At 41.5% G+C, this 12,491-nt stretch overlaps 1 protein-coding gene across 1 annotated transcript in view; it reads left to right on the forward strand.

The window, feature by feature from the left end:
- The window catches only part of MEI1 (meiotic double-stranded break formation protein 1), a 67,217-nt gene that overhangs the window by 41,564 nt on the left and 13,162 nt on the right, over nt 1-12,491 (forward strand). Inside the window, exons 21-22 of the mRNA XM_036864701.1 lie at nt 3,469-3,634; nt 4,755-4,859. Coding sequence (XP_036720596.1) covers nt 3,469-3,634; nt 4,755-4,859 — 271 coding nt within the window. The remainder of the gene's footprint in view (nt 1-3,468; nt 3,635-4,754; nt 4,860-12,491) is intronic.

The following is a 12,491-nucleotide window of genomic DNA, read 5'->3' on the forward strand; positions in this document are numbered from 1 at the left end:
AATGACATAGCCCTTTTGAGAAGAGGGGGTGTTCCTTTGATATTCTTATCATCAACAAACATGATTCCCTGACTTTATTGGAGTGACTGTGGTGGAAATAACACCTGCATATTATATATCTCACATCCTTAGGTACCTACATCTGTCTGTATTCACGTTCTCGTGTACACACTCCCCACTCAGACTTAAATCTTCACCTTCTTCCCTGAGATCTGTCGTCTTGTGAAATCACACACGTGTTGGCTTGATAGGGGCCACATTCATGCTTTGACTCAAATTCTTCCTTGGAGGAGGAAGAAAAGAGAAGAAGGAACGGGTTAAAAATAAACCATTAGTGCATAGGGAAAGAAGAAAAGATGGGATGCCAGGCAGAGTAGCAGTGGACAGAGCTAAGATACTGGATTTTCTTTGCCAGGTAATGTATTCAGAGTCAATTCCTCACACATAACAGGTACTTAGAAATCTTTGCTGACCTGTTGAGTTAGGGGTCTGAACAGATCTAAGTCTCTCAAAAAAGAAAAATTCAGATCTTCTGAGAAAGATACTAATCATGGTATCTTATTTTTTTCTTTTTAAACAGATGAAGAAATAGGTTTAGAGAGATTTGTCCAAGGTCACAAGAGCTGAGATTAAAACCCAGATTTTGACTCCCTAATGTTCTTTCCAGTCAACTCAGCTAAATTCAGCGTTTCATCTAATGGGAGAGCTGTTTGTTTGAGCACTAGGGATATAGGGATGAATTTCACCTAGTCCCTGCCCCATGGGCCAGTGAGGGACTCAGACACAACAAACCACTAACAACTGGAAGATGAAGGCTTCTCTGAGCTTCGATTTCCTCACATGCATAAGGGAGATAACATGGGGATAAATGAAAGAATATATAGGAACACTTGTGATATGCTGTACACGGTAGACTATCATTCACTGATTATTGACTGACTCTGAACCAGATAAAGAATGTTAATCTCACAGAGGCTTATTGAATTGCCAGGGTCATATAGCTAATAAAGATCATGACCATGACTGGAGCCTAAATTAATAAGTTTTTCACTAAATTAGATCCTAGAAACATCAGTGGTAAGAAAAAATAGCAAGGAACAGCTTTGTTGTTTGTTCATGTATATATAATTCCTGCCATTTCTCCCCAGCTTCTAGCCGCACAAAATATGTGTTGGTACCAATTTCTGTTTTTGATATGTGTAATTAACAGCTGAAAACAAAGCTGTTAATTGCCACTCTTATCAACGGGTGGTCTTTCATGTAGGTTGTTTATATGTAAAAAACAGAAGCTCTGTTTGTTCCCTGCTTGGCCACATCCCTCTGGTCGGTCCAGTCCCAGAGAGTTCTGGACAGCGCTGGACAGGAGAGACTTCGGAGTGGGCCATGCGCCACCCAGAGCCTTCCCACTGACCCATATGGTGGGGTGCACTCCTTCCCCTGGCATTCACCATGGCTGCCAAATGCTAAGTAGCCCCCTTCCTTTTGCACTGTTAGCATTTACTAACTCAGGTTTCTAAGGAACCAGCTCTGGCAGTCAGGCAGCCGTGTGCCAGTGAAGGAGCAGGACTGGGAAACTGGTTTGGCCTTGGGCCCTGTGACCTTGGGCAAATCACACCTCATCTGGGCTTTAGCCTCATACTCTGTAAAGTAAAAAAGGTTGGTGGAAATGAACCTCTAGCCCTCTCATTCTGAGATCCTCTTTATCCAGAGATGTTTTCTGAGTCCCTACAAGGTAACAAAAATGAAGCCAGTCTCATCTCTGCCCTTCATTAAATCTTTAGTGTGGTAGAATTTACAATGCCACTGCTTTCTTGATAGGCAAACTACTTAATCTGTTCCAGTTTGCTCATTTGAAAAATCGGGGTGCACCTAACTGGAAGAGTTATCATGAAGATACAGATAATGTATAAACAAACATATAACTACAGTTTAAACACAGCACAGTACCTGACATTATCAGGCCCTAACTGAGTGATTGCTATTGATAATGTCAACAAAAATTAATCAATAGTCAATCTAAGAAAGAAATGGAAAATTTTATTTGAGCCAACCTGAGGACTATAACCCAGGAGACAGTCTTTCAGAAAGCTCTGAAGGAAATTCCCTGGCGGTCCAGTGGTTAGGAGTCTGTGCTTCCACTGCAGGGGGAAAGGGTTCGATCCCTAGTTGGGGAACTAAGGTCCTGCAAGCCACGTGCTGTGGCAAAAAAAAAAAAAAAAAGGAAAGCTCTGAGGACTGTTCTGCCTGTAAGAGGTCAAAGCACAGTGATATAAGTTTTTGAGACAAATGGTTAAATGATGTGTTATTGACAGTTTACACAATCCAGATCTACATGTACAAAGCAAGTAGTGGGTCACAGGTCACTTGGCTCCTTACAAGATTAAGAAGGAAATTATCCCCTAAGGAGTTGTGTGTTGTGACCCTTGACGAGATTAAGAAAGAATGTTGTCTCCTAAGAAGGTCTGGTTAATGCAGATGCACAGTATACGCCAAAGGGGAGGGAGGAGGCCCAAACGAGTAGAAAAAAATTTTTGTTAATTTTTCTTATCTTGCCATAAAATATGAATTATTTCATCAATATTATAGTTGTTTCTCTGGCAGCTGTGGAGGTTTTTAAAGAGCCAAGCCCAGACACCCCTGTGCTACCCAGTGATCAGCCCATCTGGATTTGTCTGGCCAGTTGCCCTGTAATCATGTCTCTCTGTGTGTCAGAAGCTGTCTTCCCTGGAAAGGGAGTCTGTGTGTAACCTTGGTTTCATGACACCCAGCCCTAACTGGCCTGTCCAACGGAATTGGCTTGTTTGAGCTGGAAGGTGCCAGGAGCTATCAGTAGGATAGCCTCTGGTGTGGCTTCTGCTGGCTTTGCCTTTAACATATACTCATTAAAATAACTCTGAAAGCAAATAAAAAGCAATGTTCTTTGCCACCGTCTGAAACCAAGGCCTTTACACCTTGGGGCAGAAATAGCCAGATGCCATGGCGGAGGCAAGGCCTGATCTGGTCCTTGCTTCCCTTCCTGTGCCCTGAATCTGTCCTAACCCATCCTCTGCCTGCCCTGTGACATCTCCATCCCCCGCCCCCTTCTCCCTTAAGGCACACTCAGGTCCCCTGTTCTGAAATAACCTCTTCTTGACCCTGTAATCCCATTTACAAGAGAGAGGCATCCCGGAAAGTAGAAAGAGCTTTGGGCTTGGAGTTAGGAGACCCGTATTCAAATCCTAATTGTGCCACTTACTAGTTTACATGAACTTTGGCACATTACATAATCTCTCTGAGCCTCCATTTTCTCCTACTTAGGATAGACTTATTTGACAGGATGATGCATGGTAGGTGCTGAGTGAGTGCTTCTTTCCCCAGGCTCTGTGACACCATCATTTGGGGCCCTTCCCCAGCTCCTCTCTTTTTCACTGTCCACCTGTCTCTAACCATAATGCCCTCTGAGCTCTGGCTTCCTTCCCTCCTGCTCAGGACCTCATCTATTCCAGTCCAGTGGACACAGCCCGCAAGGTACTGATCGTCCTGAGGACCTTTTTGAGGAGGAATGAGGATGTCCAAGTGGGCGGTCTCATCCGAGGCCACTTCCTGCTGATCCTACAGCATCTGCTGGTGGAACATGGGTCCTCCCCATCAGGAGGTCAGTCTGCAGCTGCTGGGGGCATGTATTGACCTGAAGGTCAGACAGAAGTGGCATCTCTGCCCTGATGAGGTCTGCTCTAGGAGAGAGAATCAGAGTTTTCCATGCAAAAGAAAAGTCAGACCAGTGGGGCATCAAACTAAACTTTATCTCCTTCCTCTCATTGGAGAGTGGGTGCTCAACATATTTGGTTTGTGTGTGTGGTTTGAGTGTGCTTATGTTTAATGTCTGCATGGGTGAGAGTATTTGATGTATGCATGCATGTCCCCACCCTGCCCAGCATGTGCTCAGAGCTGTTTGTCACAGGAATGGCAGCCTCCAGTTGGGAAGAAAAAAGGGGTAACTATTGGGGAGGTCAGGGAGGCAGCAGCAGCCAGCAGGGGCTGGGGAGGGGGTGGATCTGTGAGGTATTGGAAGCTCCTGGTGAGATCCTAAAGGATGGTTTCTAAATCTGGAATGGGACTCCCTGGAGTCAAGAAAGCTTGATATTTGGTACAGTATGAAGACACTGAAAGACTGGGATTGGTCTGTTTACTCTTAGAAAGTTGAATTTTTAAATTAAATTTCAAAGCAATTAAGAGGAAGTAGGTAGAGAGCTGTGGCTCACTTGGTCCAGTTCTGATTGAGGATGGCGGTTTGGAGGTATGTTTAAGGGTATCTAGAAGAGCTGAGTCCTTCTTTTTCAGGGAAGGACAAGCCACAACTAACTGATAATACTGTTTGAGAGCCATGAGATTTCTTGGAAACACATAGTGGAATGACTGTGAGCACTGGATTGAGATTTGGGTTCAAGTCCTGGCCCTGGCCCTGAGGCTGTGGGGTCTTGGAGATGTCACTCAGCCTCTCTGGGCCTCAGTTTTCTTAACTGCAAAATAGGAATAACAATCCCTACTTCACATGATTTTTAAGATGATTAAGTGAAATAATGAATTCCTGGTACCCAACCCAGAGCTGGCACTCAGTACGTCAGTTGCCCCTCTTCTAAATGAAGAAGGAAAAAGACAGGAAATAGGGGTAAATCCCAACAAACTATTTACTGCTGGTGGGTCGTGGGTGCCTGTCCGACCTTAGGGTGATCTGATGGTCAATCCCCCTGACCAGCTCTCCTTGTTTCTCACAGCCTCGGGGAACCTGCCTTTGCTGCTGAGCCTCCTCTCCTTAGTGCAGCTGAGGAACAAGTCAGAGCAAGAACTGGACAGCATGGCCATGAAGCTCCTTCACCAAGGTGCTCTGGCTGCTTGGGACAGTGCCTGAGGGCCTGGGGCTGGGCGTGCTGTGGGTGTGCTCTCAGTAGTGCTGGCCTTGTTCCTTTCTTCCACCCTTTCATCTTTTTGGAAGAAGCTAGTGCGTCAGTCTACTCCTGTGGGCTTCTTTTTTTTTTTTTTTCTTTTTTTTTTTTGGAGGAGAGAGAGGTTTATTGCAGGGCTGTGCAAGGAGAATGGGGACTCATGCCCCCAAACCCCGAACTCCCCGAAGGGTTTCAGCAAAGCATTTTTAAAGGCAAGGTGAGGGAGGAGGGTTGCAGGGTATGCAATCAGCTCGTGCACAGTTCCCTGATTGGTTGACCTCCAGTGGGCTTCTTGATAAAGGACCTTCCAGATCTTTCTCTGCTCATTCCCTAGGAATGTTTGGAAAATCAAAAAAAAAAAAAAAATCATTGTGACAAGCTCCAGAATCAGGAATGCCTGGGTTTGTTCTCAGCTTAGTCACTAATTATGCAACCTTGGGCACTAACCTAGACTCTATGAGCCTTTGGTTCCTCATAGGTAAAATAATAGTGTGTACCTGATTTAGGGTTGATACAAAAATAACCGTAGATGTAGAATGCCACAGGATGCTTGGCACAGAGTAGGCCTTCATTGGGTACAATCCATGTATCTTCATTTTTCCTGGCACAAGCTCAGTTTTCCACCTCACCCCACAGCTGACTCAGGATCTGATGATCCAGTCACAGTTCTCTAGGCCTCTTTTCTACCCATACTCCAAACCTCTCAGGACCTTTTATTGCTCATTAATGCAGTCACTAGTTCATAGGCAGTACCCTCAGGAAGATTTGTTGAGGCAAGGTTGAAATTAATAGGAGAAATGGTGTGTCTTCAGTACCTGTGGACTGTCAGGTCCTCTGGCCACAGGTGAGGATGGGTTTTTTTTCCTGCCTGGAGCCCAAGGCTCCTCATGAGAAGATCAGTGTCCAGCTCAAAAGAGCCTCCAGGCCTGACCTGGAGCTGGTCATGCCCGCCTATCTTATCAGGTTAAGGGTGATGCTCAGCTGGGAGGGAGGTCTGTGTGTGACAAAAACAGCCATCAAAAGGGCCTCTAGGGAATGGACTTGAGGACACGGGGAGGGGGAAGGGTAAGCTGGGACGAAGTGAGAGAGTGGCATGGACATATATACACTACCAAATGTAAAATAGATAGCTAGTGGGAAGCAGACACATAGCACAGGGATATCAGCTTGGTGCTTTGTGACCACCTAGAGGGGAGGGATAGGGAGGGTGGGAGGAAGACGCAAGAGGGAGGAGATATGGGGATATATTTATATGTATAGCTGACTCACTTTGTTATAAAGCAGAAACTAACACACCATTGTAAAGAATTATACTCCAGTAAAGATGTTAAAAAAAAAAAAAAGCAGTAATCTAAAAAAAAAAAAAAAAAGGGGGGGCCTCTAGGGAATTCCCTGGTTGTCCAGTGATTAGGGCTCTGCACTTCCACTGCAGGGGGCACGGGTTTGATCCCTGGTCGGGGAACTAAGATCCCATAAGCCATACAGTGTGGCCAAATAAATAAATAAATAAATAGAAAGGGCCTCTAACAGGGAGAAATAACAGGATGAAACATACACATGAAATGAATATACATTTACGTATAACCCTTGAGTACTTTTTTTTTTTTTAATTTATTTCTTTATTTTTGGCTGTGTTGGGTCTTCGTTTCTGTGCGAGGGCTTTCTCTAGTTGCGGCGAGCGGTGGCCACTCTTCATCGCGGTGCGTGGGCCTTTCACTGTCGTGGCCTCTCTTGTTGCGGAGCACAGGCTCCAGACGCGCAGGCTCAGTAGCTGTGGCTCACGGGACCAGTTGCTCCGCGGCATGTGGAATCCCCCCAGACCAGGGCTCGAACCTGTGTCCCCTGCATTGGCAGGCAGACTCTCAACCACTGCACCACCAGGGAAGCCCCCTTGAGTACTTTTATTTGAGAGCATTGAGGGTAGAGGACTGTAGTTCACGGGTGAGGGTACAGTTGGGGGGCCTGCTTGTCTGGCCGACCACAAGCCAAGTAAAGTCAAGTGTGCTGTGGCTGCCAAAAAAGTGAATGGTGGGGCAGACAGCAGAAGCAAGAAGAACTACAGTCCTGCAGCCTGTGACTCAAAACCCACATTCACAGAAAGATAGACAAGATGAAAAGGCAGAGGGCTATGTACCAGATGAAGGAACAAGATAAAACACCAGAAAAACAACTAAATGAAGTGGAGATAGGCAACCTTCCAGAAAAAGAATTCAGAATAATGATAGTGAAGATGATCCAGGACCTAGGAAAAAGAATGGAGGCAAAGATCGAGAAGATGCAAGAAATGTTTAACAAAGACCTAGAAGAATTAAAGAACAAACAAACAGAGATGAACAATACAATAACTGAAATGAAAACTACACTAGAAGGAATCAATAGCAGAATAACTGAGGCAGAAGAATGGATAAGTGACCTGGAAGACAGAATGGTGGAGTTCACTGCCATGGAACAGAATAAAGAAAAAAGAATGAAAAGAAATGAAGACAGCCTAAGAGACCTCTGGGACAACATTAAACGCAACAACATTCACATTATAGGGGTCCCAGAAGGAGAAGAGAGAGAGAAAGGACCCAAGAAAATATTTGAAGAGATTATAGTCGAAAACTTCCCTAACATGGGAAAGGAAATAGCCACCCAAGTCCAGGAAGCACAGAGAGTCCCATACAGGATAAACCCAAGGAGAAACACGCTGAGACACATAGTAATCAAATTGGCAAAAATTAAAGACAAAGAAAAATTATTGAAAGCAGCAAGGGAAAAATGACAAATAGCATACAAGGGAACTCCCATAAGGTTAACAGCTGATTTCTCAGCAGAAACTCTACAAGCCAGAAGGGAGTGGCATGATATACTTAATAAAGTGATGAAAGGGAAGAACCTACAACCAAGATTACTCTACCCAGCAAGGATCTCATTCAGATTTGATGGAGAAATCAAAAGCTTTACAGACAAGCAAAAGCTAAGAGAATTCAGCACCACCAAACCAGCTCTACAACAAATGCTAAAGGAACTTCTCTAACTGGGAACCACAAGAGAAGAAAAGGACCTACAAAAACAAACCCAAAACAATTAAGAAAATGGTCATAGGAACATACATATCGATAATTACCTTAAACGTGAATGGATTAAATACTCCAACCAAAAGACACAGGCTTGCTGAATGGATACAAAAACAAGACCCATATATATGCTGTCTACAAGAGACCCACTTCAGACCTAGGGACACATACAGACTGAAAGTGAGGGGATGGAAAAAGATATTCCATGCAAATGGAAATCAAAAGAAAGCTGGAGTAGCAATACTCATATCCGATAAAATAGACTTTAAAATAAAGAATGTTACAAGAGACAAGGAAGGACACTACATAATGATCAAGGGATCAATCCACGAAGAAGATATAACGATTATAAATATATATGCACCCAACATAGGAGCACCTCAATACATAAGGCAACTGCTAACAGCTATAAAAGAGGAAATCGACAGTAACACAATAATAGTGGGGGACTTTAACACCTCACTTACACCAATGGACAGATCATCCAAAATGAAAATAAATAAGGAAACAGAAGCTTTAAATGACACAATAGACCAGATAGATTTAATTGATATTTATAGGACATTCCATCCAAAAACAGCAGATTACACTTTCTTCTCAAGTGCGCACGGAACATTCTCCAGGATAGATCACATCTTGGGTCACAAATCAAGCCTCAGTAAATTTAAGAAAAATGAAATCATATCAAGCATCTTTTCTGACCACAGCGCTATGAGATTAGAAATCAATTACAGGGGAAAAAAAGTAAAAAACACAAACACATGGAGGCTAGACAATACATTACTAAATAACCAAGAGATCACAAAGAAATCAAAGAGGAAATCAAAAAATACCTAGAGACAAATGACAATGAAAACACAACGATCCAAAACCTATGGGATGCAGCAAAAGCAGTTCTAAGAGGGAAGTTTATAGCTATACAAGCCTACTTCAAGAAACAAGAAAAATCTCAAATAAACAATCTAACCTTACACCTAAAGGAACTAGAGAAAGAAGAACAAACAAAACCCAAAGTTAGCAGAAGGAAAGAAATCATAAAGATCAGAGCAGAAATAAGTGAAATAGAAACAAGGAAAACAATAGCAAAGATCAATAAAACTAAAAGCTGGTTCTTTGAGAAGATAAACAAAATTGATAAACCATTAGCCAGACTCATCAAGAAAAAGAGGGAGAGGACTCAAATCAATAAAATTAGAAATGAAAAAGGAGAAGTTACAACAGACACCGCAGAAATACAAAGCATCCTAAGAGACTACTACAAGCAACTCTATGCCAATAAAATGGACAACCTGGAAGAAATGGACAAATTCTTAGAAAGGTATAACCTTCCAAGACTGAACCAGGAAGAAACAGAAAATATGAACAGGCCAATCACAAGCAATGAAATTGAAACTATGATTAAAAATCTTCCAACAAACAAAAGTCCAGGACCAGATGGCTTCACAGGTGAATTCTATCAAACATTTAGAGAAGAGCTAACACCCATCCTTCTCAAACTCTTCCAAAAAATTGCAGAGGAAGGAACACTCCCAAACTCATTGTATGAGGCCACCATCACCCTGATACCAAAATCAGACAAAGATACTACAAAAAAAATTACAGACCAATATCACTGATGAATATAGATGCAAAGAGCCTCACCAAAATACTAGCAAACAGAACCCAACAACACATTAAAAGGATCATACACCATGATCAAGTGGGATTTATCCCAGGGACGCAAGGATTCTTCAATATACACAAATCAATCAGTGTGATACACCATATTCACAAATTGAAGAATAAAAACCATATGATCATCTCAATAGATGCAGAAAAAGCTTTTGACGAAATTCAACACCCATTTATGAAAAAACTCTCCAGAAAGTGGGCATAGAGGGAACCTACCTCAACATAATAAAGGCCATATACGACAAACCCACAGCAAACATCATTCTCAATGGTGAAAAACTGAAAGCATTTCCTCTAAGACCAGGAACGAGACAAGGATGTCCACTGTCACCACTATTATTCTACATAGTTTTGGAAGTCCTAGCCACGGCAATCAGAGAAGAAAAAGAAATAAAAGGAATACAAATTGGAAAAGAAGAAATAAAACTGTCGCTGTTTGCAGATGACATGATACTATACATAGAGAATCCTAAAAATGCCACCAGAAAACTACTAGAGCTAATCTATGAATTTGGTAAAGTTGCAGGATACAAAATTAATGCACAGAAATCTCTTGCATTCCTATACATTAATGATGAAAAATCTGAAAGAGAAATTAAGGAAACACTCCCATTTACCATTGCAACAAAAAGAATAAAATACCTAGGAATAAACCTACCTAGGGAGACAAAAGACCTGTATGCAGAAAACTATAAGACACTGATGAAAGAAATTAAAGATGATACCAACAGATGGAGAGATACACCATGTTCTTGGATTGGAAGAATCAATATTGTCAAAATGACTATACTACCCAAAGCAATCTACAGATTCAATGCAATCCCTATCAAATTACCAGTGGCATTTTTTATGGAACTAGAAGAAAAAAATCTTAAAATTTGTATGGAGACACAAAAGACCCCGAATAGCCAAAGCAGTCTTGAGGGAAAAAAATGGAGCTGGAGGAATCAGACTCCCTGACTTCAGACTATACTACAAAGCTACAGTAATCAAGACAATGTGGCACTGGCACAAAAACAGAAACATAGATCAATGGAACAAGATAGAAAGCCCAGAGATAAACCCACGCACCTATGGTCAACTAATCTATGACAAAGGAGGCAAGGATATACAATGGAGAAAAGACAGTCTCTTCAATAAGTGGTGCTGGGAAAACTGGACAAGCTACATGTAAAAGGATGAAATTAGAACACTCCATAACACCATACACAAAAATAAACTCAAAATGGATTCGAGATCTAAATGTAAGACCGGCACTATAAAACTCTTAGAGGAAAACATAGGAAGAACACTCTTTGACATAAATCACAGCAAGATCTTTTTTGGTCCACCTCCTAGAGTAATGGAAATAAAAACAAAAATAAACAAATGGGACCCAATGAAACTTCAAAGCTTTTGCACAGCAAAGGAAACCATAAACAAGATGAAAAGACAACCCTCAGAATGGGAGAAAATATTTACAAACAAATCAGCGGACAAAGGATTAATCTCCAAAATATATAAACAGCTCATGCAGCTCAATATTAAACAAAAAACCCAATCCAAAAATGGGCAGAAGACCTAAATAGACATTTCTCCAAAGAGGACCTACAGATGGCCAAGAAGCACATGAAAAGCTGCTCAACATCACTAATTATCAGAGAATCACTAATTCTCTAATTTCACTAATTATTAGAGAAATGCAAATCAAAACTACAGTGTATCACCTCACACCAGTTAGAATGGGCATCATCAGAAAATCTACAAACAACAAATGCTGGAGAGGGTGTGGAGAAAAGGGAACCCTCTTGCACTGTTGGTGGGAATGTAAATTGATACAGCCACTATGGAGAACAGTGTGGAGGGTCCTTAAAAAACTAAAAATAGAATTACCATATGACCCAGCAATTCCACTACTGGGCATATATCCAGAGAAAACCATAATTCAAAAAGACACATGCACTCCAATGTTTATTGCAGCACTATTTACAATAGCCAGGTCATGGAAGCAACCTAAATGCCCATCAACAGACGAATGGATAAAGAAGATGTGGTACATATATACAATGGAATATTACTCAGCCATAAAGTGGAACGAAATTGGGTCATTTGTTGAGACGTGGATGGATCTAGAGACTGTCATACAGAGTGAAGTAAGTCAGAAAGAGAAAAGCAAATATCATATATTAACGCGTGTATGTGGAACCTAGAAAAATGGTACAGATGAACTGGTTTGCAGGGCAGAAGTTGAGACACATGTAGAGAACAAACATATGGACACCAAGGGGGGAAAGCCGCAGAGGGGTGGGATGGTGGTGTGATGAATTGGGCGATTAGAATTGACATGTATACACTGATGTGTATAAAATTGATGACCAATAAGAACCTGCTGTATAAAAAAATAAATAAAATTCAAAAATTAAAAAAAAGAAAAACTAATACTAAACTTTCTTTGGGTTATTTGTATGGAAATATGTTAATATAAATGTTTCAGACATTACATGAAATTCCTAAAAATCTTATGTGTTCTGGTATAATGTTATAAGTCATCATTCTAGTTATTTTAAAATGTGTATCTCAGAAATAACTAAATTTCCTTGTCAATTGCATTATTATGAACTTTCATCAAATCTTTAACCGTGGTCATTTTTGAGTCTTTTGTCATTTACAGACAGTTCTGGGTGTACTCTGATGCTTTTGCAAAAATGTTCCTATAAAAGGGTTTCATCTTCAAGGAATTCATGGAAAAGACTCTGACAAGTACTGGTTTCTGGTAACTGACTATACTGCTGAACTGAATGAATAAGCATTTTCAGAACTCTAATGGAAAACTGATGAATTTATAAAAGCGCTAACAAAA

This window comes from Balaenoptera musculus, chromosome 10 (assembly GCF_009873245.2).
Source record: "Balaenoptera musculus isolate JJ_BM4_2016_0621 chromosome 10, mBalMus1.pri.v3, whole genome shotgun sequence".
Classification (NCBI taxonomy): Eukaryota; Metazoa; Chordata; class Mammalia; order Artiodactyla; family Balaenopteridae; genus Balaenoptera; species Balaenoptera musculus.